This window comes from Erpetoichthys calabaricus, chromosome 12 (assembly GCF_900747795.2).
Source record: "Erpetoichthys calabaricus chromosome 12, fErpCal1.3, whole genome shotgun sequence".
Lineage (NCBI taxonomy): Eukaryota > Metazoa > Chordata > Cladistia > Polypteriformes > Polypteridae > Erpetoichthys > Erpetoichthys calabaricus.
Window position 1 is genome coordinate 84,900,282 of NC_041405.2, and position 26,183 is coordinate 84,926,464.

The following is a 26,183-nucleotide window of genomic DNA, read 5'->3' on the forward strand; positions in this document are numbered from 1 at the left end:
GAATTTGGACTGCAGCAACTGGAGTGAACTAAGCCCAGAGACATCAGAAACATCTTCAAGTGTCTCAATTAACTGACAAGCCCAGAATGGAAAGAAGGTGGAGAGTCGACCGATTTGAAGGGCCTGATTGAAAAACTCTGGAATGTGGACAGGAATTTAGGTGACACCTAACCTGATGCTACATCTCAGGGGCATGAAAAAGCAAAACAGGAGGTGCAAATTTCATTTCACAACAATTAGAGGAAAAAAAGAGGGAGGGTGCCAAAAATGTATATATTGTTGAAATGGATTAAATGTTTAACAAAAGGTGTACTATCAGATTATGCAATAAAGCAGACCATTCCTACAGTAATCTATACTAATAAAAGGCAAAGCCCTCACTGACTGACTCACTCACTCACTGACTCACTCATCACTAATTCTCCAACTTCCCGTGTAGGTAGAAGGCTGAAATTTGGCAGGCTCATTCCTTACAGCTTACTTACAAAAGTTAGGCAGGTTTCATTTCGAAATTCAAAGCGTAATGGTCATAACTGGAACATATTTTTTGTCCATACACTGTAATGGAGGAGGCGGAGTCACGTATCACGTCATCACGCCTCCTACGTAATCACGTGAACTAAAAACAAGGAAGAGATTTACAGCACGAGTCGCACGCGGGAACGAAGGTAAATGACGTTAATTTTTGACTGTCTTTTAATACTGTGTAAGCATACATATTAACACATGTGCAATTAAACGTGTGCATTTACGGGGTGATTTCTCAGGCTTAAAAGCTCACCTTTTATCAAACGCGGGAACAAAGGTAACTGACGTTGTTCACTGTCTTTTAATACTGTGTAACCATACATATTAACACATGTCCAATTAAACGTGTGCATTTACGGGGTGATTTCTCAGGCTTAAAAGCTCGCCTTTTACTAAAAAGGTAAATGCAAAACTATTTTTAATCAGTTTATTGAAACGCTCCCGTTAAGGATTGCAATAACATATTCGCGAGATAAAAGAACGAAGTAGGGGGAAATGGAGGAATAGCCGCAAACAGCGAAGAGCAAAAAATTAATTAAACAATTGAGAACGGAGCGAGTTAAGCATACAAGCATGTTCATAAGGGAAACAAACCACGGTGTAAAACGTAAGTTTAAATAAAGTTTATAGAAACGCTCCCGCTGCGGATTGCAATAACATATTCGCGAGATAAAAGTTTAATGAGAAGACACGAGGTATAAACGAACCACACGCCGTGGCGCAACGTTAGGGGCAACAGTTTCAACCATTCTATGATCTGCTTCTCGCAACTGAAAGACGGCACATGGCGGATGTTAGCCGACTTGCTGACCGCAACGTTAGGGGCTTCAAGTATGGCGCTGACGCCACATCTCAGTGCCAACACTTTGCAGACTGTACTTAAAAGACACACCCTCCTCACTGGACAGTTAAAAACACCAATCAAACTAACGATGACATCAAGTATTACCCAATCAAAAGTAGGAAAGGAGGCATCTTCATAAAATGCGTGTGGGATGATTTGCATGAGACGCTGCTTTAAAAAAAAAATGATTAAAAAAATACGGGATAAATCCCGTCCAGTATTGATTCAAAACGGGACGCGCAATTTCATTGTCAAACGCGGCACGATTCCGTATTTTAAAGGACGGGTGGCAACCCTACAGTGCCAGGTAACCACCCATACAATCAGATTGTGATTCAGACTAGGAATGCAATGAATGTAATTACCCCGATCTACATACAAGGCGAAAGTCTTGCAACATTCAAAGATGATGGTTTGGGATAATTAGTACTTATTAAGTACACCATGGAACATAAAAGAGCTTATGAAGCCTTGAACCGAAAAAAGCAACATCTCAGAGATCGTACAAAAAAAAAAGGAGGTAATGTCGTTTTACTCGCTGTAGATTTTAGTGAAACATTACCAGTTATTCCACGAGGGAGACCAGCAGATGAACTCAACGCTTCTTTAAAATCCATGCTTCTCCCACGGTCGGTTATATGTCGCGTGTTCTCGGGTAGGTACACCAAAAAATGTATACATTTAAGCATGTAATGGGCAAAGAAAAAATGAGGTATACCCGAAGGCACTGCAGTAGTACTCAATGTAACTTTACTTCTTAAATGTTAATGTTTTACTGTTTAATAATTTATACGCTTCTTATATATTGTTCAAATTCTTTTATCAAAATACCAGTGACAGCGCAATGCACGATAACATGGAGTGAATACACCATACGCATCTGCCCACGGCCGCCCTGGTGTGCGCAGATAGGAGTTGATTCTAAAATAAAATAAACATAAAAAGAGTAATACAATCATCACCCATAAAGCGGATAGCAGACGTGACGTATTATATGTGTACCAGATTTCAAGTCAATAGGTGAAACAGTTTGCAAGCTACAGGTGATTTAAAATCCTGGACAGACCAACGAAAAGCCACGGTAGCAAATTATACAAGAAGATTTTACTGTTTAATTATTTATATTTATATGAAATGTGCTTCTTATATATTACTTCATATTCTCATATGATAATGATGTTAATGTTGTTTATATTGATTTCTATGTTATTGTAAGTGCATCTATGTGTGTATATTATATATATATATAAAAAATATATATATAAAAAATATATGTGTATATGTATATATAATATATCTGTATATGTGTGTGTATATGTGTATATGTATATATATATGACTGCAACACTCATAACAATGACAACACAATTACATTGACAATCATGTTACGTTATTTTTAAAATGTTTCCTTTACTTTTTCATAACCTCTTTAACACACTACTTCTCCGCTGCGAAGCACGGGTATTTTGCTAGTACACCTATATTTGGATAAAACAAAATTCTGCTGACCATAAACTGGACAAAGGAGTTAGAAAATGGATAGATGGATGAATCAAAGAAACAAAGTTCTATTGGAGATAAAAGATGAAGATATTGTATAAAAAAGACACACATGATGAAAGGATAAAATGCAGTGTAACAGCTTATAAAAGACAGAGGTGACTGAAGTTTTGCATTGAAGTACCTGATGAAAGGTTTTCTTGGATCTGCGCTGTTGTGGTTGACGTTCTGAGATCTGGGCAAAAATATAAATATGTCAGAGGAATAATGCAATTGGAATATGTGCTCATAAACACAAAGGACATGAAATAAGAGCTCTTTACTGCTGGTAAATCTGCATTGTAGATTAGATGGTCAATTAATAAAACACAGAGCTCTACAAAGGTATCTCCTGAGATGGAATTAAGAAGCTGCATAAATCTATTACTCTTGTTTGTTAAAGGGATATTGTAGAAGAATATGAGAGTGAAGGCTCTGCGGGTGCTGCTCAAACACCACGGGACCAGTGGTCCTTCCGCAGCCACAGGGCACATGTGGAGAACAAAGGAAGGAAGGGAACCCTGACTTTGAGCTGCCTGAATGAACCCCAGAGACCAATGCTCATATATATATATATATATATATATATATATATATATATACTATTTACAGTGTATATTTTATAGTTTATATATATATATATATATATATATATATATATATATATATATATATACACACACACACACACACACACACACAAATATACACATATAATATTATTTTTCTTTTTTTTTTAAATGGAGGACAAAATAGGATAGAAACAGAACATCAGTCATCATAAAATCAAACACATGTACTTTTACATATATCAGAAAACAATTTTAACCTCCAAAACAAACACGTTCATGTGGACAGATATTTTAAATGTCTGTATGTACTGTATATACTGGAGGTAGTTTTTTTTTTTTTTTATTTCACCTTATACCATTTCTTGTATTAGGAATTTGTTAGTTTTTGCATACCCCTTTGGGTCAGAGCACAGGGTCAGCCATCGTACAGCACCCCTGGAGCAATTACAGGTTAAGGGTCTTGCTCAAGGGCCCAGCAGAGTAGGATCTCTTTTGGCAGTGATGGGGATTCGAACCAGCAATCTTCTGGATAGCAGCACAGATCCTTAGCCTCAGAGCCACCACTCTACCCCAAGTTTGTGTTTTATTTTAAATTATATTGAATGTTTAGATCCTATACAGCACTCCAAGCCTATGTAAGGTAAATTGTGCTACACTTCGTACGAGTAATTTGAATCAAACTGAATAGTGCTCTTTCCCACTTTCATATTTGCGATTAAGTGTCCACTAAGAGGCGCTGTCACACTTTCAATCACATAATGCATTGAAAGGGAATACAAATATGTGATAGAAATATGTTGGCTTTGAAGTAACACAAATGTTGTTCCTCCAGGCTACTTAATAAGCACATTTTCAAAGATCATTGTCAATAAAGTAGATAACAGATGACTAAAATTAACATTAAACACTGCAGTATTGATTTCTTTCATTTTTTTCTGCTGCTCTCAGTTTTATTCAAGTGCCCTTCTAATAGTTAATTTTACTTATTCCCTAATGAATATATTATGGATACGGAAATCTCTATTCAAACCTCTCCTCAAAGACAACTGTTTTATGGATTTATAGGGATGTTAATTGCCTAATAAATTCCCCAGTACATCCGAATCTGTGATGTAATAAATATCCACACACTTAAGCATTGCCTTCACTGTCCTCATGTATAATCGATTAACTGGGCATTAGTTCCAATTGAATGATTTAATGAAACTATTACAGCCAATACACTATAACTGAAAACTGGGACTCTGTTATTCTTTTGAGATAAAGGACTGAAATTTTATGCAGAAAACTTTATCAATGTTTAATAAAACTGAGTAAATTTAGAGATTATAATGGATGTGATAGTGGATCTTTGCATTGCAGAATAAATTTTAGAACCCACAGGAGTGCAGGAAGAACTGAAGATTGCACAGAGCTGGGAATTGTGCTGCCTGCTGGCATTATCATTGATTTGGGTAGTAGAGCCATCTGGATAGCAAAGGGTGAAAAAGCTGGTGTCTTTGCTTCTGGGCACCCAAATTGTCCATGGCCTATCAACTCTCCAGGCCGTAATAAAATAAGGTTTGTCTGTACATGTGGACATGGGCAAAAGGACAGGCTTGCTGGAAGCAACCGATCAGCCTTACATCATTTGGAAAAAAGTTAGATCATAGCCTTTACAGTGCATTTTGCATATGGGATAGGATGTTAAAAGTCAAAGCTCATTATTTGCTTTGGGATTCATCATGAGTTAAAATGACAGTCCACTTGGGATTACCTGATGGAATTCTACCACCTTGACACTCGTAGCTACTGTCAGTTTGGCAGGGGAAGCAAACCTTCTCGGTATCCCCATCTGAACGTTTCACTTCGTAAAAACTGTTTGAAATACCACACAGTTAGTTTTAGTAAAAGACAAGTGAGCATTTATGTTTTAACATGAGGAATAAAACTGTAGCCACTTTGCCTCCCTATACTATATGCTCTGCAGGACCTTCAAGCTTGAACTGATCTGCCCAGCTATGAAGCAGAAAAATAAATAATTTTACCCTACTAATCTAATAATGCCTGTACTTAGATTATTTTTGCATCCCTAATACCTTGTGTCTTTAATCTGTATAGCATGTGTCAATGAAATGCCAATAAAGGTTAGAATAACAAAAAAAATCAATTTGTAAGTGCAACCTGTCCAGCCATGTGATGAGTGCTGTGGTCAAAAATCAATTATTCAATCAATTATTTTGTGCTTTAGATTTGTAATTAATTTTGACCACTTCTCAATAATCTGTTTCACTTTAATGTTAATGAGTGTTGGGCAGCACGGTGGTACAATGGGTAGCGCTGCTGCCTCGCAGTTAGGAGACCAGGGTTCGCTTCCCGGGTCCTCCCTGTGTGGAGTTTGCATGTTCTCCCTGTGCCTGCGTAGGTTTACTCCCACAGTTCAAAGACATAGGGTGCATTGGCAATAGTAAATTGTGCTTGGTGTGTGTGTGTGCCTTGCAGTGGGCTGGCGCCCTGCCTGAGGTTTGTTTCCTGCCTTGCACCCTGTGTTAACTGGGATTGGCTCCAGCAGACCCCTGTGTTAGGATATAGCGGGATGGATGGTTAATGAGTGTTTTTCTGTTAGTTAGTTGCAAAAAGCCAAATTATATCCACTGTGATTCAATACTGAATAATATTAAAATGTGAAAACTTTCAAGAGGTGAATACTCTTTATATTCACTGTATGTAAAATGCTAGATACATAGAACTGATTTATTGTGTATTGACTCAAGCTGTTTATGAAACCACAGTGAAACTGATGGAAGCATGGATGAGAGCAGTCTAAGCCTGAAACAAGCTGGTAGTGTAACCCAAGGTGCTATATGCCCTTGAAAAAAATATGGAAGCTAATTCAATTCCCTACTGAGTCAATGCCTGACCCACAAGAAGTTGTCTCCTACCAGTTCTCCAGTTGTAGAAATATGAAAACTTTTGTAATTTTACGAATTAAATACACTCAAACTTTGAAGAAAAGCATCAGCTGAATAAAAACATGTAAATCAGATTGGATATTTTTCTAATTAGTCTAAAGCACAGCTCAGGACATTTACAACCAGTAGATGTCACTTTGGTCCTTAACAAATAAGGAAAACTTCAGAATGAAATTGTAAGTAAATGACGATGCTTACCCTTTTTTGCATCTGCCACATTTGGAGTTGGAAATAGGCTTACAAGGTGCAATTTCCTCCCGATTCTCTACTGAACACTGTGTACAGCGACGACATGGATCCGAGCCATGTTCCATGCTAAACCAGCCTTCTTTACACTCCACACAGTAGGCCTCTGCTCCGAAGCCAAAGCCACACTCCTGCATGGGATAAAAACAAAAAACACACATGCTCAAAAATAATAAGCTCTGGCCTTTGTTTGTCAAAGCTGGTATGCAGTAGGCTGTGATTTGGGTGTGACTGAGTTCTAACTGATGGAAGCTGATACTTATCCTGCTAATCTTTATAAGGTCCTATTAGGCTGTGAGATTTCCAGACATCTACACACTGGGAAGTTTGGTTTTTGTCTTAGGACAACAGCAAAAAGGCATTGTCTCTTTTGCTTGCTACCAGGATAATGTGCTGAGTAATTAAAGATGCTTCATGTTGCATTTAGTGAAAAATCTTTTACATATGGCTACAACATCAAAACCACAGCAGATACTAGCGGGGACATCAGAGATAAGGGGATATGCAGAGCACATGGCATGGAAAGAAGAGTTTAATTTCTCATAAGGCCTTTCAACAGACTAACTTTGTCTATGGATAACTGAAGAAAACAGAATGAACATTGTAGCGCACATTTAATTTTGTGTGTCTGCTCATAGGTTCAGTGTTTCCCCAACTTGCCTTCAAGATAAGATCCCAATAACCTGAACCTTGTGGGGTGCTATTCAAGATAGAAGATATACACTACAGACTAAAGCTGATGGCAGAGAGTGTGTCCGGATCTTCTTCTGATTAATCTGTGCATTAAAAAAACTTTATATGCTATTTGTGTGGTTAATAACGTGTCGTTATTATACATTCCTCTGAAGCCCTTGATTACAAAATGATGCACTCAGTATTCCACAACCTAATGGCACCTTTCTGTATAAATAATTAAATGTAGTAGCACAGTCAATGGTCAGGTAATATAAGTGATTAGGAAAGAGGTCAGTACTGCCAGATGGAGTACTGCTCCACATGGAGTAAAGTCATCACTGGAGTCCCTCAGGGGTCTGTCCATTACCTTCTCTGATTTATATTAAAGACATTTATTCTGGTATAGTTAGTCAACTTGTCAAATTCGCAGATGACACTAAAATTGGAGGGATGGTAGACACAGAGGAAGCAGCAAAAAGAATAAAAAAAAAGTGCTACACGTGCAAAAGGAACATCAATTACAAACACAAGATGGTTGACACTGTCATACAGGAAGCAACCTCAAAAAAGGATTTAAGGGTGTCTGCTGACGCAACATTTTCATCGACTAAGCAATGCACAGAAGCAACTAAAAAGGCAAACAATGTTAGCTTATATCATAAAAACTGTTGAATTTAAGTCAAGGGACGTTAAGACGTTATTGTGTCCAGTTCTGGTCACCACGGTACAAAAAAGACATAGCAGTGCCAGGTAATAAAGACATGTCCTACTCTGACAGACTCAGAGAATTAAACCTGTCTAGTCTCAGCCTAATCCAGGTATTTAAAATTCTCAAACACATTGATAAACTAGATCTAGTAACATTCTTTCGGCTTTAGGGTGAATCATGAACTTGAGGACATCCATCCATCCATTATCCAACCTGCTATATTGTAACTACAGGGTCACGGGAGTCTGCAGGAGCCAATCTCAGCCAACACAGGAAACAAACCCCGGGTAAGGCGCCAGCCCACCTCAGGGCACACACAAAGGACAATTTAGAATCACCAATCCACCTAACCTGCATGTCTTTAGACTGTGGGAGGAAACCAGAGAACCCGGAGGAAACCCACGCAGACATGGGGAGAACATGCAAACTCCACGCAGGGAGGACCCGGGAAGCGAACCCGGGCCTCCTGGTGAACTCTGGCGACCCTGTAGAAGAGCAGGTTTCACAATGCATGAAGGAAGTTAGAATACTGGCTTATACAGTAGGTTATAAACATGCAGGTACCCATTTGAAATGGCTATCATGCCAAGGTAGCAATGGCCACTGCCTTTGGGTCCTAAGTTGACTAAAACTTAGTGAGAGAGTCCAGGAATATTATGAAATCTGTGTCTAATAGGTCTCAGAAAGAAGGGCTGCTTCATCCTTTATTTTGGGACTTTTGACATGTTGATAGCATGTGACTGGATCCTAAAAAGAACACAAAAATTGGTCGGTGAGTGGCGAGGGAACACAAATTGCAAAGAGGTGGCAGAACATAAGGAGCTGTGTACTTTTATCAGTGCCTTTGATATATAAACATAGGTAGTAGATAATTATTAAGATGGCAAGAATTTGTTTTATATTTTTATTTCTGTGATACATCCTTGTTTGTGAGTCTCCACATATTGCGATTCACACACTGAGCACTAAAATATCCAGTTATGCAGATGCATTTCAGGATATTTTCATGATGCATCATTTCTGTAACCAACTAACCAGTGACAATTACGCTTACCTGAATGCCACAATAAAAGCATATTTTAGATTATACTGCTTCTGTTTTTACAGTGTTATTTGTTTAAATATGTCTGAACCTGAATATTGGCAAAGTGAAAAGCATGCAGGAGAGGCTGCTAACATGCATAACATCAGTAGTGTGAGAAACAGATATGATATCGTTGGGTAAATGATGTGTTAGTAGGCAGACTTTCTCCTCCAGCTCCGCACCTCGCTGAGTTCCTGCCCTTTTGGACACCTTTTACATTCTTTACAGGCTCCATCCGCAGCGTGATACTGAGTTTCACTACATCCAGAGCACCCAGAGCAGATAAGACCCAGAACCTAGACACAAGGATAGAAAGATAAAGTGACTGTGAGTAAAAGGAACATGTGGAAGAGAGGAAAGGAGAGAGAACTGCTAGAAGCAAAAGTAATTACAGTGGATCATCACAAATGGCTTTCACCAGTAATAGTGACCGTGAAGAAATGTGAGAAACCCATGCAAACTGTCACCACATGTTTTGCACAATTCCAAAAGCATGATGAGCTTTGACTGCCAGAGAAAATGGAAGAAAGTATGTAACTTGTCACAGAATTTCAGAAAAAATCTTTTTTCCCACTGAAGACATTTACAGAAACATTTAAATGTGTTCTACAATTCCCAAACAGAAAAGATGTTAAATGCTGAATTCATATACCTTTCTCTGTGAAATAAATAACAATACCAGCAATCAAACAAATGTATAATATGCTTCTCTAGATTAACAGTCAGTTACTGCGAGTGCTGAACATTCACTGGAGATTTGATGAAACATCACGACACTGGTGGATATCATAGTTGGTGGATGGACTTTTCCTTATGCGTATTGTTTTCCTCTTGCTACCTTGCCATTGTTCTTTTTAAATTTTCTTTTGCAGTCCCTTGCTCTTTGTTGTCATTGGGGCTTCTACTTAATTTACAAGCCTTTAATCTTTTATTTTCTTTTTGTCTTTAAACTTATGTCTTTTGGGTTTTGTTGGTTTACACTAGAACTTTGTTTTTAAGGATTTTGATTTTCAGTTTACACACTTTGACGTGTGGTTAATTATGTGACACTTTTGTTATCCGGGTTTGTTGCAAATTTTTTTGGGCTCTTTATTATTTATTTTTATGAGCTTTACTACCCATTTTAGACTGGGGAATCTGTTTTGTCACACATTTTACATTTGTTTTTGTTTTATGAATGAGTTAGTTTATTTTCAGGTGTTTTTGTGGCAGCATTTTTTTTTCTACCGCCATTTTGGGGTCTGACTGTCAATAGTTGCTGCGTATTACCATGTGGGGACAGCTGGAAGTGCACAAAGTACAACATCACCATCACAACAATATAAAGGTCAAAGATGTACACTTTTTGGTTGTCCAAGTCAGTGCATACAATTTATTAAAACTCTATTTTAATTCTGGCTTTAGATATTTTTGCTCTCATCTTCTAACTATGATTTTGCTTAGCATTTGCACATCTCTGTCATTTTGATCTCTCAGGTTTTTTTACTCCGTTTTTCTTCTTTTTGACCACATTCATTCTTTTCTTTCCTTTTACACTTTCCTGCCATTTTTACTTTTAAGTAGAATAACTTTGTGAGTTAAATTTAGTACTTTTTCCTCTATTTGTTTTTTTTAACTTATATTTTTGTGGTTTTAATTTCTTAATTCTTTATTTAATTTATTAAATTACAGTAAGTGAAATATTTTTGAGTGTGTTAGAAGTTTTGAGGTTTTAGATCTTCTCATTTTGGAAAATATGGTACATCTTAACATTTTAAATAGTGACACATTCAATGAGTGATGCTTTGCTATCTGACTTCCTCTCCAGAAAATACTGAGTGGCTCATCTGCATGTAGTAATAGATCTATCTTCCTCAAGGATTAATGGACTTTCTCTTAATGGTACAGGACAGCTTGGAATTTAAGGAAGGACTCCTCTTTGTGGACTGCATATCCTGGCATACTGACTACAGAACAGCCAGCAGTGGCATACGAAGAATGACTACCACTTCCATCTCCACACTGCTGTGCTTTGCTAATTGTTATGTGAAAATGCATACACAATGTAGAGGAGAACTTAAAAATTATTACAATATTTATTTTTTTCCATTCTAATCAACTGCCCAAATAACAATCCTGAGGAATATTTACTGATGAATTACCATAATGGAACTTCTCCCTCAGCTGGCATTTCAACATACTATGTATTACATTATTCCACTACTTCTGTATTCGAATTTTAATCTAAGAAAATTTAGCTAGTCATTTGCCAGGTCTCCATCCTAAACATTTTATGCATGAAATGTGTTAATGCTTTGAAATGTTTGTTGATGTGGGTAATATCTATCTATCTAATAGACATTGCTTTGTGGTAACTGTCAATAATATTTTACAAATAAAAAGAGGGGAATTTTTTCCATTTTGTATTAGTGAATAAATTATTTGCTGATACTTAAAATGGTGTGAACAACTATAGTGGAAATATTTTGAACAGGCAAAAATAATGCATGTACACATATATTTGGTGCCATGTGATAGGAATTTTATCACATGCTTCTCTAATGACAGATGTGTCAACACAAATGTCTCTCGTCACTGACAAGGACCTGAAGAATAATATATGTCCATCCTTTAAAGTTAATATAATTTTGGCAGCCCTCAGCTGGGGAAAGAATAAGTATTGTGTATGTGTTCCACTCAATTATTTTGTTTCCTCAATGTCTGTTAACTTGATGTACCTGCTCATCATTCTCATAAGGCCGTGCACAGAACACAAATACAGTGGTAGACAGTGGTCTTACTGACCACAAATGTCTCTCTCACAAGAGGTTAGTTTGTATAAATCTATGGCAGTGTGCTTCCAGGGTTGGAACTTGCGGTGTTGGTGGCTACCTGATTTGTTTAAATTTCTCTTTTACGCATTTCTTGTTCATTGTTAATACTATCATTTGTTATTATTGCTTTTTATCTATATTACTTGCCTAATTAAGTATTTTATGCTAATTTAGTTCCTATGTCTGCAATTATGTTCTCCTATGTTATTAAGTATTTGGTGGGTGGTTCCCCCCGGGGGGGTTGGTGACTCTTACCTCACCACTAAACGAAGGTTGAGTATTGTAGTCCCTTGATGTTCACCTAAATGCACTCTGATGAAGATGGTTTTGTCTTTCCTTTAAGTATTGCTCATTATGCTCCCTGGATTTACTCGTTTTGCTAACATTTTGCTTATGTTTATTGGTTTACAATTGGATTGAATTTGTGGAACTCATTTGCCTCCTTTTTGCTCTTTTGTGTTTTTTATCACATTTTCTGTTTTGTGTAAATAAAACCTCTCTTTTATAAAAATTCATTTTTGCCATGCTCTTTACAAACCATGGTTTGACAGTTCTCCTCTCTTTTGTCGGGCATTTTGATTATGTTTTGTGACTATTCCGATATTCTGGAATATTCTGACACTAAAGTGTCATTTGTTCAGGTGTAGACCGAAGCCAGACATTTTTTGTAGTCACTCGGGCTGCTGAAAACGAGCTTTTTCCGGACAGTTGGGTGTTGGCCTGTTTTTGGTTGTATTTTAGAGGCCTCACACCTTGTCATTGTTGTATTCCAGGAATCACAACATTGAATGAGTTTACATGTACACACATAACCAGGAGAAGGAGAGTAACCTGGTTAAGGCGGGAACCCGATTTCTTAAAAACACGCATTTACATGTGTAGGTAATATTCTGGAGTGCTCCTTTGACAAAACATTCTAATGTCATTTAAATGTGCAAAAAAGAGTTAAACGTCATCATCAGCCACCATGGATCTGAAAACAAGCATGAAGCCTGTAATAATTTACTTGTATTTAATAAATATATTTAGTTCTTTATGAACTCTGAAGTAAATAACATTCATCCCCTTTTTATATCTTTGAACTGAGCCCCCGAAGATTCAACGTATGAACATTGGCAGTTGTGTCACCCAGTCACACTGTTTCAACATATCTATAGCAAATAAGCTGGGCTAAAACTAAACTGACACTTTATTAATATGGTTCTGTTACCAGATTGCACATAGCACATTCTCCTGCTTGGCTGTGCAATTGAGCTCCGCAAAGAAGCAGGGCATCGGTACTCGTGCTTCTTGCTTTATACCCAGTGCTACTGGGAAAATAATGATGTAGATATTTTTACTTAAATAAAATAAATATTGTGTTAGGTTACTTGTTAGTTTAAAAAGTAACCAGACTACATAAGGCAGGTTGCTCTCGAAATAGTGCTACTGCGGTTAGCACTGCATAATCAGCTCCTCAACATAAGTTTATCGATTTCTGAAATATTCAGACAGATTATTTAAACCAGGAGAAGTAATAATTTCCCTCAGGAAATTGATCTTGTGGACACTTCCACCTGTGACTGCTTAAAGTGTGTTTAAAGCTAAGTAGTCAAACAGAGTGCAACAGACATCCTAAACTTTCCACTACCAGTACCAGTACTATAAAATACATTCAGATTTGAAGAAGGTGTGTGGTCGAGTGTTGTCATGTTTGGATCGTCAACTGCACTTATATACATCTACTTTGAAGAATGGGTTGTGGGACAGAGGGCCCTTAGTGATGCACAGTGATAAGTAGCTTTGCAAGGAATTTAGACAAATCTGGCAAAATCACAATAATTTTCAGGAATTTCGAACTCAATGAAACGCACTGAAGTCAAAAGGGAAGATGGAACAGAACTAGCTTTGAGTGAATTATAATGGTGCAATAGTCTTGTAAGCATCCCAGAGGGCTAGGGAAGTGTCTGCCAAATATGCAGGTCTAATTACTGTGGACAAAAATATTATATGAGGTGTAAGGGTCCAGTGGAAATCACTGCGTCACTGTGCATTAAACAACATAAGATGCAGACAACAGATAACAAATGGCCACAAACTAACAATAAGTAAAAAAAATAAATATATCATTGCATTACAGAGATCCAGTCTTGGAGCTCACATTGGCTGTGCCTCAAAACCGTGGTGTGGAATTTGCTCATTCCATTATTTGAAGTTATGCTCAGGGCACAGCTCTAATGTCTTCGTTGTGTCCAATCTATCTGTGCAGATGCTTCACACTTTTTATCCTTCCACCAAGAAGTTCGAATCCCCTTCTAAATAGTAATGAATCTTTTGTTATTGTTATTATTCAAATAGGGTCTCGAGGCTGGGGGGTGGGGGATGGAGTGCTCCTTTAAGGCTTGTTTTAACTGGTAAGGGCAGCACATGGCTAATTATGCATCTAAATTACCCATGCAGTCCTGCAGTCACAAGGATCAGTGTTACATACAGTATATTCAGTGGCAGTACTCATAATATTCTCATTACGGTAAGCTAATGTAATGGAGTATAAGATGGGCACCATTTGTTATGGAACAAAAAAATGTAGAAAAACTCCAGTACCTCTGAGTTGTACAGTATTTGCTTATTACATTGGTCATTTTAATATTATATGAATTAATTCATTTTTTTAATACTATATTATATTTTGTTAATATAGTTTTGTTTTGTAAATAAATACAACTATTCACTAAACTAACCTACTGTATATCATTTTTAAAGTTATCCATCTTTTCTCTTATCCATCATGGCCTCGGTCCCGCCCCCTGATGGATAATTGAGGTTTTACTGTATTTATAACACCATTTTGTTGCTGTATGGACTGAGGTCCTAAAGGTGACTGCCCCGATTTCCTATGAAATGCCAATATCAGATGTTACATAAGCGCTAGAGGTCTCCTCCATGAGGAATAAATCTTACCACTAAGCTGAACAGAGACACTCACTCGTCTTTTCAGACAATTGCACTAGTAAGAGAAAGGCATACATGTGACAGACGAGGTGAGAAATGAATAAACACTCAGTAAAACCTACCAGCAATTTCAAAAGAATGGATGAATAACCCATTGTGCCAGATCCCCCTGTTTTTGCAGACAGTGCTGGAATAAAATCAGAAAAATACCAAAATCAATATTCCATCCAATTAAACACATTTTCCAGCAGTTTTCTTTTGCAATACAGTACTTTCCTGTTACCTGTCTGAGACACTTTTTGTAATATGATCTAAAATGGGATATTTCTGTATGTGTGAAATAAATCTTACTGTTTCACTCAGTATGTTATCTAAGCCAAAAGTTTTTATGTGTGTTTGGGGGATGGGGGTTGTTGTTTGTTTTTATTATTATAATTTATTTTTTTTTAAATTCTGTAAAACTTTTAATTTCCCCTTGGGGACAAATAATCAAGCTATTTCAGTATATCTGTCTATCTATGCTACAGTAATGGTATATGTATTTTATACTGCTACCTCTAATCTGTCAGGGCCATAACATTATTGTTGCATTTCTCTGCTTTCCTCTCATTGCATTTCCCACTGGCTTCTGTGTCTCACAGAGACTGAAAACCTGCATTCTTGCACTATCAATAGGAATTTAGTTAGGATACTAGGAGAAACCTGTTAAATAGTGATGTGCAATGAATGAACAAACTAGTTCTTTTGTACTTGTCTTGGGTTCTGAACAAATGTACTTGTACAATGACATTAAAGAACAAATCCTTTCAAGATATGTGCAGTGCGTGCTATGTTTTATATTTCATTCTGTGACAGTATGGAGCCATCATATCTATCTATCTATCTATCTTAACTTCACTTAAATACCTGCTGTCTTCGGGAAACAATCTATCATAAACTGTTTCAGCAAAACAGACATGATGACAACCAGCCAATGACTGACTTGGTAGATGACACCAAGCACCTCCCATTGATTGGTTCACTCTGACTGAGTGATTATGACCATCTCAGTACAGTGTCTGATTGAGTGAACCAGCATGACCCTACTGATCCGGAGAACCACTGCAAGTTCGATCACGAACTGCAGACAAGAGACTCACAGTACAGTACATTGAACTAATTCACTGAAAGAATCAGTTTGTGCACTGAACGGAGGAACGAACTGCAAACAAGAGACTAAGAGTACATTGAATCTCAGTTCAGTTCACTGATGATATATGTTGCATCAGAAAAGAGGGGATATAAAAGAAAGAAGTTGCAGGAATTTGCAGCAAGTGACACAGAGAAGGATCAAGACTGACAGCCGGGAAGCTATGTTTGTGGAAAACTCAATTATTGTTCTCACTATATATTGAATAAAGTAAAATGACACCTGTTGTTAATCCCGTCTGCATTTGTACAAAAGACACAACAATTGACAGAGGGCCATCTACTGGAAATTGTTAATACTTTTATGGAGCTACATTTATAAATGTATAATTATAATATGAACAACACAACTTTCTTAGCCTACGTTTAAACTGCAGCATACACTAATAGAATATTACAGGCACATAGAACTTTGTCATACACAACATATCTCATTCTGTTTATGTAGATTATACGCTAGTTAAATCCAAAACTGAAATCAATTTTATTTAGTCATAAAAGATGTAAGCACTCACATGTGTTTCTTTTGACATCCAGGCTATAAAAATGTTTGTTTGATTAGTTTTATTATTTGTGAATTATTTATTTTGTTGCTTGATTTTTGTATTGTTTATATTGTTTGGTTCTTAAAGTTGTTACACTATTCTAGATTTTAAACTAGGATATAGCTTAGTATTGTATTGGAAGTGAATGAATCAGTGATTCAAAGATTCCAGTCATTTTGGTGAACTGAACTAAATAAATCACTAAAAAGAATAGTTTTACATATCACTACTATTTACTTCTCTAGTGTCTTGACAGTTTCCTGCCTTGGAAATCTCTCTTTGTGGAATTCATTATCTGCTGCATTGTTTTCTTGATTTCTAGACCTTGGTCTTTCGATGGAAATATGACTTACCAGATTATGTTTTGATTGATGTTAGTCCAAAAATTATTCAATCTGCATTTCTTCAGCTTTTCAGTTTACATCTTGCCTGAAGAAGGGGCCTGAGTTGCCTCGAAAGCTTGCATATTGTAATCTTTCTAGTTAGCCAATAAAAGGTGTCATTTTGCTTGGCTTTTCTCTACATTCAGCTTTTAAAAAAATTATTCCAATAATCTTTTACTTTATAACATCTAGCAGCTTGACACTGTGTGAAATTATTTCAAGGTTATTACAGCACCAAAGGGGCAGCTGGATGTAAAAATTTAATTTTTAAAAGGTTTATTATGAGAACAAAACACAAAACTTTAAAACAAAATTCAGTCAGCAGTACAATCAATACAATAGTATTGTGTTCCAAAAAAAAAAATTTAAGTCAAGTTGAACAGCTGATCCTTTTCACTATCGAATACAGAGAAATAAAGGACAAGAATCCTGTCTAAAGTAGTTGTTCATATCTATTATTACTGAATTAATTAATTCTTGCCAAATTCTGAAAAGCTAAAAGTTTAATTAAAGTAACTTGCCCGTTTCCCTCATCTTCCATTAATATCTATACTAGTTACTTGTATGAAGATAAAAAAGTGTTTCAAGGAATTTATCCCCAGACTATCTCATGGGATGGTGGGAAAGGGATCTTTTAATTAAAATAGCAGATAAGGAATTAAATTCTGTCACACATTAAAATTTTTCTTCAGTTTGTGCTATATTACACCTTAAAACTGTAAATTGCTGACATACTGTATATCTTGTTTAAAATCGAATGAAATGTAGCCAATGTGCTACAATATACCACTATAGAATTTTTTTCTGGTTTTGTTGTAAATAGAATTGTGTTTTTACTTCATCTTGCTTTACGTCTTTTCTTTGGATTTTGCCATCTTGAGTCTAGATGCGTTGTTGGATTTTGTTAGGTTACTAGGGAGACTTTCCCAGAAGGTGCACATTATGACATCATCAGCATGACCCTTTAAGTACTGGCACAGTGGATCCAACCCTATTTGAATCTACAAATAAATCATATCAAACTTCTGTGAGCTTGTACGCTTTTTGTTGGTTAAAATTCTCTATTTAAAGATCTTTGCTACATATTTTACGAATTTGATTTTTTACTTTCCCTTTTTTAGGTTTTGCTGAAAGATAGGACGGATTCTCTGGTTTTGGAAATTGGCATTGGTCTTTTGGGGCCTCATGTAAAAATTGTACGTATGCACAAAAAATGTTGCATATGCCCATTTCCACCCTCACTTTCAGATGTATAAAAACTAAACTTGGCGTAAAGCCACGCACATTTTCATGGAAGGGTTCCCCCTTGCGAACGCATGTTTCTGCTCGTTTTTGCAAACTGGCAGCACCCAGTGTCAAAGCAGTGCTACTGTTTCTGTGGTCTACTTTTCTTTTTTAGATTCACATCTATGATGCGGGTTTTATCAAATACACCAAAATTAATTGCATATCTTTTACACATTTAATTCACTTAAAATTGTAAACATTCTGTAACTATATTTTGGTGCATGGAATGGCCAAACTATTCCAACTACCGTGGCTGCTTTAGCATGTACCTGAACAGATGTGCTATGATGAACCTGACCCTGACCCACCAAATGATCAGCCAGACCGGACAGTGTTAAACTTCATTTGAATGTAATTAACAGAATGTAAAAACAGGTAATAAGATGCAACATTTTTTTAACCAATTCATTTAATTACTGGTGATATCAATTAGTACAGACCTTATATTACTTAGTTAATTGGCCACATCTCTTACAGCACCCACTATTGCATTTTGCAACTCCTGAATAGTCTGTCAGCACACAGCAAGATGGCCTCCCAGCAGTTTCTGAGGCTGAGGTGTGTGTGCAGCCAGCGACCAAAGACTTAGGACTTAGATACTTGGCACAGCAGCATCATCACCGCCTGACCATTGCATGGGGGTCAGTTTTGTAATATTGTCTGAAACAGAATAAACAGATGTTGGGCTGCGACTCACCTTTTCATGTCAACTGTGATATCTGGCCACTTCTTTTTTCTTTCAGGCATTGTGCGACTTTCTGAGCTTGAACTTTTGAGTATCTCCGCCACGCTTTTGTTTCTTATACCACTGTGTAAGCCAACAAATAGTACGTTTGTCCTTGTCTCCACTTCGCATTTGCTGAAATTCTTCTTTTTTTTCATGTGCCTTTTTCATTGTTTTTTAACCAAATTCTGATCAGAAGGTGATATTTATATTGATTTGCATACTAAAATATGTGAATTTTCTGGGAGGTGTCAGGGTGGGGCTGTAGGTGTATGCACATGCATTAAATTTCACGTTCTTTGGGATTTGTAAAGGGGAAAAGCGTGGAACTTGGTGTACACACTGATTTATGCATCTGGATTTTTTTCTGCATACACACATTTCCACTTTTGTCCATACGCCAATTTTACGCACAGTATTATACATGAGGCCCCTGGTCACTGAATTATAATTATTCTGTCAGATGTGGTAGAACAACACAATGTCATCAACCTTGTTACTTCAAATGGTTTAGAAATGTTCTACACTCAGTCCATTTTCATTTAATATTTTTGCATATCTGTATGACAGCATTTGATCTAAAATTACTTCCTGTTACAAAACAGGTGTATTTGGAGAAACACCACCTGAGATAACATTGTACAAATCTATTGTGGTATCCTTCACAACTCTGCTTACTAATGAAGACTCATTTTGCTTAAAAGAAAAATCCTATCTCTCCTACCATTCCTCAATGGAAAATATCATCTTTTTTTTAATCTTTATCTGGGAATAATTAATTTTCCCTGCAAGTAAATGGTTCAAAATGTATTCATTCCGGCAGACAAACGCATTATGTTTGGCATTCCAAAAGTACTGGGTCCTCATGTACTATATAAACGGTGCGTATGCACAATAACACCATGCATATGCTCTTTTCTGCTCGGTTTTGCAAACTGGCAGCACCCAGCATCAAAGCAGTGCTACTGTTACCTTTCTTTTTCATACTCCCATCCATGACACGGGCTTTATCAAATACACTTAAATTAATTGCATATCATTTAACATAATTCTCTGCTCTTTAACATAATTGACTCATCTCAAAAACATATCCATTCTGTTTTTTTTTCATTGTAGGATTTTGAGGATCCTGCAACAGGATCAAGGAAGGAATCAGGCTCATATGAGATGACATGCCATCACTGAGCATAATCAGGCACATATATGCACTCATAAGGGCCAATTTAAAGTCATTAGGTAACCCGACATGCACATTCATGTGGCAAGAAACAAAGAAAATGGAGAGAATAGAGACAGACATGCAGAAAACAACACCAACTCCACAGAGACAGTGACTACGTTGATGGAGCTGTGAGGCAGGACTGCCAACTACAGTGACTTCTTCATAAATATACATAGAACAGAAATACACAAGAGGTTACAGATATTCTGTGGTGGCATTGTACCACAGTACTTAGCTCTGATGCTGTATGAGTCCAGCATCCTGGGTTTGAAATCCACTCATTATTATTGTCTTTGTGGAGTTTACAAATTGTCCTTGTGTTTTGGGATTAAAATGCTCAGAGATCTTTATATAGACAACATATTTACATCTTTTGAACAATTACATTCAAAATTCAACCTCCCCGCTACACATTTCTTTCACTATCTTCAAATTAGAAATTTTGTCAAACAGAAATTGCCCGATTTCCCCCACCTCGCACCCTCCACAATGCTGGAAAAAATACTGCTCAATTTCGAGGAATTAAACACTATTTCCGCATTATATAAAATCTTAGAGTCCCTATCTTTCAAAGATCCAAGAGGACATTGGGAAGAAGATCTCTTAATCAATATATCAGAAAAGGAGTGGAAGGTAGCAAAGCAGAGAATTCACTAGAGTTCTATATGCGCAAAGCATAGAATTATTCAACTAAAAATTATATATCGAGCTCATCTGTTTCGCTTAAAACTGTCCAAAATGTTTCCAGGGCAGGATCCAACCTGCGAACGCTGCAACCAAGCTCCTGCCTCACTGGGTCACATGTTCTGGACCTGCACCAAACTAACATCATTTTGGACAAAAATTTTTTAAGTGCCTTTCAGACAGCCTTGGTATCACAATCTCTCCTAACCCACTAACAGCTGTGTTCGGTGTTCTTCCAGATGGACTTGAATTGGAGAAGGAAAGGCAATCGGTGATTGCATTCACTACACTTTTGGCACGCAGACTTATTTTGTTAAATTGGAAGAATCCTAATTCTCCTCTGATAAGTCAGTGGGAAACCGATGTTTTATATTATTTGAAATTGGAAAAAATCAAATTCTCAGTTAGACGATCTGTACAAAATTTTATCAAAACCTGGCAGGATTTAATCAATATTATTTTAGAATAAGAGTAATAACTATTACCACATTTAATTCCCTTCTCCATCTCTTATTTACATATATATCTACTTCTCCCTTTCTTTTGTTTAATGTTGCCTTATTAAAAAGCCCTAAGCAATTTTCCTTTAGCTAAGCTCTCCTTCTCAGGGGTGGGGTTTGATTTGTCTTCAATTTTGTTGGGTTATAAATTGATCTATTTGTATGGAATGATTACAATGAAAATTAATAAAATAAAAATAAAAAATTGTCCTTGTGTTCACGCAGACATTCCTCCTATATCCCCAAATATGTAAAGGTAACATTAAATTGCATTTCCATATAGAATAGAATAGAATAGAAGCCTTTATTGTCATTGTAAAATAAAAAATCCACCAATAGTTTTTGTTCCTAGATGTTTTTCCTGAGTACTCCCAGAAACTGCAGTCTCTGTTGTGCTTTTTCGACCATTGCTGTGGTGTTCTCAGAAAAGGAAAGGTTCTCAGAAATGTGGGTTTACAAGAATTTGAAGTTCTGTACCCTTTCTGCATGGTCTCCATTGATAGACCTCTAAGGCTTCAAAAGTCATGACTTAACTCAAAGGGAAATTAAACTAGGCAGCAATCAGACATTGGGCTAAAAGGGCTTAGTAACCATCAACCATCTTATCTGTGTTGTGATTTTGATGAAACCCCAGCCAGAATCACAGGTAACAGCTCAGGGACTGGTCTGAGTAGACTCTTTGTGAAATGACCAGTAAGACGGAGTATGTTGGACTTTTAATGACAGAAACAAGTTTTTTTTTTTTTTCTAGAATGTTCTGGTATGGCTGTAGCAAGCATTCGATCTTATACTGAGGCTGCTCAACTCAGGAAGAAAAGGAGGGTCTGAAAAGGGGCTTATACTGCACTCAGATTTAAACATTTTCTGAACAGTTGGAAAAGAATTATAAAATATTGCTTGGGAGCAGGACATGATTACTTTTTTGGTATCTGACTTTTAAAAACTCCTCTAGCAGAGGATGGAAAAGTACATACAAGGTGAATAAAATTTATGAAGTTTAGGATGGAAGAAGGTAAAACATGAAATAAAGACAGAAAAAGCTGAAATAAGAATGACCAGAAGAATCTGTGGTCCTTCTCTGTATGAGACAAAGACGAGGGCATAGTTGTGATAAAGTACGGTTGTAAAACCAATAATACCGAAGGGAGCAGGTTGAGGTAGTTTGGAACATGTGGAACACAACTAGATAAAGAAGTGCAATGTAATGAAAGCAGAGGAAATGAGGCACAAGACAACATGGGTGGATGTAGTGGTAATTGGTGCAATAACATGTTTAGAATGAATTTCAAGTCTGTGAAAAGTGAAAGAATGAATTTGGGACAACAGGTCAAAGTAGTGTCACACATGTGAGCCTAGGGAGTGTCTTACAGAAAATGGTTTCAGTTGTATTAGGAGGAAGAAAGAGAGTGATGGATGATTATTAACACGGATTTTGTTTCCATTAGAATGGAAGAGAAGCAGTCAGAAGATCAATGACCCCACTTCCAGTACAACTGCTGCAAGCCTCACCAGTTCCGGTCACCAAAATACTCAAATCTCTCAACCACAAGTCGCCATTCTTTGTTGGACCTGCTTTAGAAGAGGAGGGTGCTCTGTCTCTAAAGTATCATTCTGGTAACTCAGCAGTACTAATGACTTTTTGATTCAGGACATGAAATGGGCTGACCAAACGGAGAGCCAACTGTTTTTCCCTTGTGTCTGGTGTTACTCTTTACTGGGTAAAGCGAGATGTTAACCAATATATTGGTGGTCACAATAGTTTAATACCAGATTTCTTCATAATTCAAACTTGAGGAGTCAACTTAAGTATTTGAACATGTACAGAAATCTCAAAAGCTACACATTTTGTGATGGTGGTATTCAGAATACCTAAACTACTATGCATCACCAATAACAAACAGTACAATAAACTTTGGTTGAATTAATTATTTTTATCATGCATACACTAAATGCAAAAAAATTAATCAATTCAAAATTAATTTATGAGTGCTATTTAGTCACACCAAGTCTGCTATAGTTGAGGAGGGGTGGTAAAGTCATCTGAATAATCCATGATTGATTGACTTAAAATTACGGTTTTCTATTACAACTCACCAAAACGCATTGTAAGCAAAATTGCTGTACACTTGCTCAGTTTAGTATTCAGCAGGACTCTTCTGCAGAAGCTTTGCAAGATACAGTATAATGATACGAATGCAAGTGTAGTTTTATTACTGTTAATCCGGAAAATCAAGAATTCACATATGGCAATAAGTTACTAAAGCTGGTGATGGATCATATTCCAAGATCTTACACTGGGGCATTTCATCAGAAAGAGAGACAGGAACTATTAGTTATCGTGGGATAAGAAAATATGAGATGCAGGAGGAAGCCCAGGTTCACACAGGACAACACTTTGGACACAGAGAAGTTTCAATTTTCACACAAATTGATGGGGAATCAAATGCAGACTGCTAAAGCCCACTGGCAACAGTGTCACCCTTAGTCACCCATATGAGGATGTTCTGTATTTTGGAGAATTGCACCGAACCGTTGTAGTCCATTAGTAAGTAGGAAACAATTATAAAAATTATTTTTATTTGCATTTATCCTCTGTAATCACTCATGCCAAAAAGTGAGAGCAATGAAGTACATCATTATTTCAAAACATTACTTAATGTATTTGCATAATTTTAACCCAAGGCAATGTACTGCTTTATTATTTTTTTCGTTTTCTTGTAAATATATTTAATTGCCTTGTTTGCTTGTTTAATAGAATGATAGGGCTGTAAGTTGCATAATACATTTTTAGAAATCATCTGAAGGTAAAGGTAGGATAAAATGAACTAAAATATTTCATGAAAGTATCAGCATCAAGTGTATGAATAAGGTCATAAAACAGCCAGGATACACAAATAAGCAAAAGATAAACAATCATTGAAAGCAATAAGAAGATTCAAACAGGTTTGTTGGGTCGTTGTTATTTCGTGAGCCTGCTTGTGTTAATCGACTCCTCGCCCCTATCCAGCACAACAACCGTACTTCTACTTCTACTAAAAACTGTTACTCGGTGAATTAAATTATTTGAAAAGTTCACATGACAAATATATAACCTTAGCTTTATGTGTTGGCAATTTAAAAAATGTGCATTTACAATAAAAAGATGTATATTTCAACAGAAATACACCTACTTAAATTTGTTGAGTTAAAATGACACTAACAAAACACTTAATATCCAAAAAATCATTTATGCCATGCAATAAGGTTTCATTAAATGTTGTAGACATGCTTTGATAATTCACGTAATTGCACCGCAAACGCACCATACCGACTTACCGTCAAAGTCTTTTCGTCTCCCTAGTTTTTGAAGAAGCTTCTCCGCAGTCCCGACGCTACCTCCCAGCTCAAATCACATTCCAGGGCGCAGAAATTAGAATTATAAAGGGTGAGGATTAAGCATTCGGAGAATCATTGATTGGCCGAAAAAAGTTTTAGATCCGCCCCTTGTGGTATCCGCCCCCCAGCACCGAGACAGGGTCAAGTTTGCAACAACGGTTCTTTTTCACAGTAACGACTTCCTCCTCTTTTCCCCATTAACCGACGAACAATGGCTTCTGCTTTTGTGATATGATGTTTATACAGACCAGTACTGTGGAGTGGTCGAGGCAGGTTAAATACACAATGAAACTTTTTTTTTTACCTTTCCAGAGTTGAAATGAGTCACACACTAGTCAGTCTCCGCATTTAAAAAAATCTTCGTGTGCAACTGATCCTTCTCAGGCAGTCTCACTTTTCACACACACAGCGTAAGAAGGTGTGCTCACAGCCATGCTAAATTGTGGTAGCACATTGGGTTATTGCTCTTGAATAAACAAACAACACACTCTGGAGAAATCAGCTCCTGCCTTTGATATGCCCCTTTTACTACACACACGCACATATATATATATATAAATATATATAAACTTGAAATGCATTTAAGAGGAGCATCACAAAGCCAAATGTAAAACTGTATTGTTTTGAAAAAGTGAGGCATGACCTCTGTCATCTTCCAAGTTCATAAAGGGTTTTGCATGTATAGTACAATATGCAAATCCTCTTGTAGTTGTATTAGTATTGTGACAAATTGAGAGTACAGTGAAATTCTTACTAGCATGTCCATGCATGAAACATGTCACGCTATGTTGTACAAGAATATATTAAATGAAGTTGGCAAAACAACATAAAAACTGTTTTCTGTCTTGAAAAAAAAAAAGATAAAAACAACTTACATATAATCTACATTTAGGCTGGAGCTGCTGCCAAGGTAACAAGTACATGGGTGCAATGTAGTGATCTGTTAAACACATTGTAGTGCTGCTTATTTAACACCTTTCAGAGTCCGGGGAGCTGTGTGCTAGCACTGTTAAGTACTCCAAACCATGCAGCCATGTCATATACTGTATAATTAATGTATATTATTATCATGTGAAAGACTTTCACCCAGTTCATGACTGGAGACTGTCTGGTGTGCCCAGTGTTACCAGTGGAGGCTGCAGCTCACTACAGCCCTAAAATTGGATTATGTGGGTCTGGAAAATAGATGACTGTAATGTGCATTTTGATTTAGAAAAATACCACAGCTTTCTGAACTGACAAAAAATAAGAAAACAAAACATCAAAGATTTTAAAAAACACAGTGGCCACTGACCTGAATAGAACTTTTCACCCTCCAAAAATGTCAGCTGGAGTTCCCACTTCTCCTTGGCACTCTAATATTTAGATTTTGTCCCAGATGGC

At 36.8% G+C, this 26,183-nt stretch overlaps 1 protein-coding gene across 2 annotated transcripts in view; it reads right to left on the bottom strand.

Moving 5' to 3' along the window:
* The window catches only part of LOC114662373 (tumor necrosis factor receptor superfamily member EDAR-like), a 52,265-nt gene extending 27,449 nt beyond the window's left edge, over positions 1-24,816 (bottom strand). Inside the window, exons 1-6 of one of the 2 annotated variants that reach the window (XM_028815792.2) lie at positions 24,741-24,816; positions 15,015-15,079; positions 9,331-9,444; positions 6,633-6,811; positions 5,240-5,340; positions 3,057-3,107 (exon numbers count right to left, since the gene is read on the bottom strand). In XM_028815792.2, coding sequence (XP_028671625.1) covers positions 3,057-3,107; positions 5,240-5,340; positions 6,633-6,811; positions 9,331-9,444; positions 15,015-15,047 — 478 coding nt within the window. In that variant the 5' untranslated portion in view covers positions 15,048-15,079; positions 24,741-24,816. The remainder of the gene's footprint in view (positions 1-3,056; positions 3,108-5,239; positions 5,341-6,632; positions 6,812-9,330; positions 9,445-15,014; positions 15,080-24,740) is intronic. The other variant, XM_051935181.1, reaches the window with a different exon arrangement.
* Positions 24,817-26,183: the final 1,367 nt, after the last annotated feature.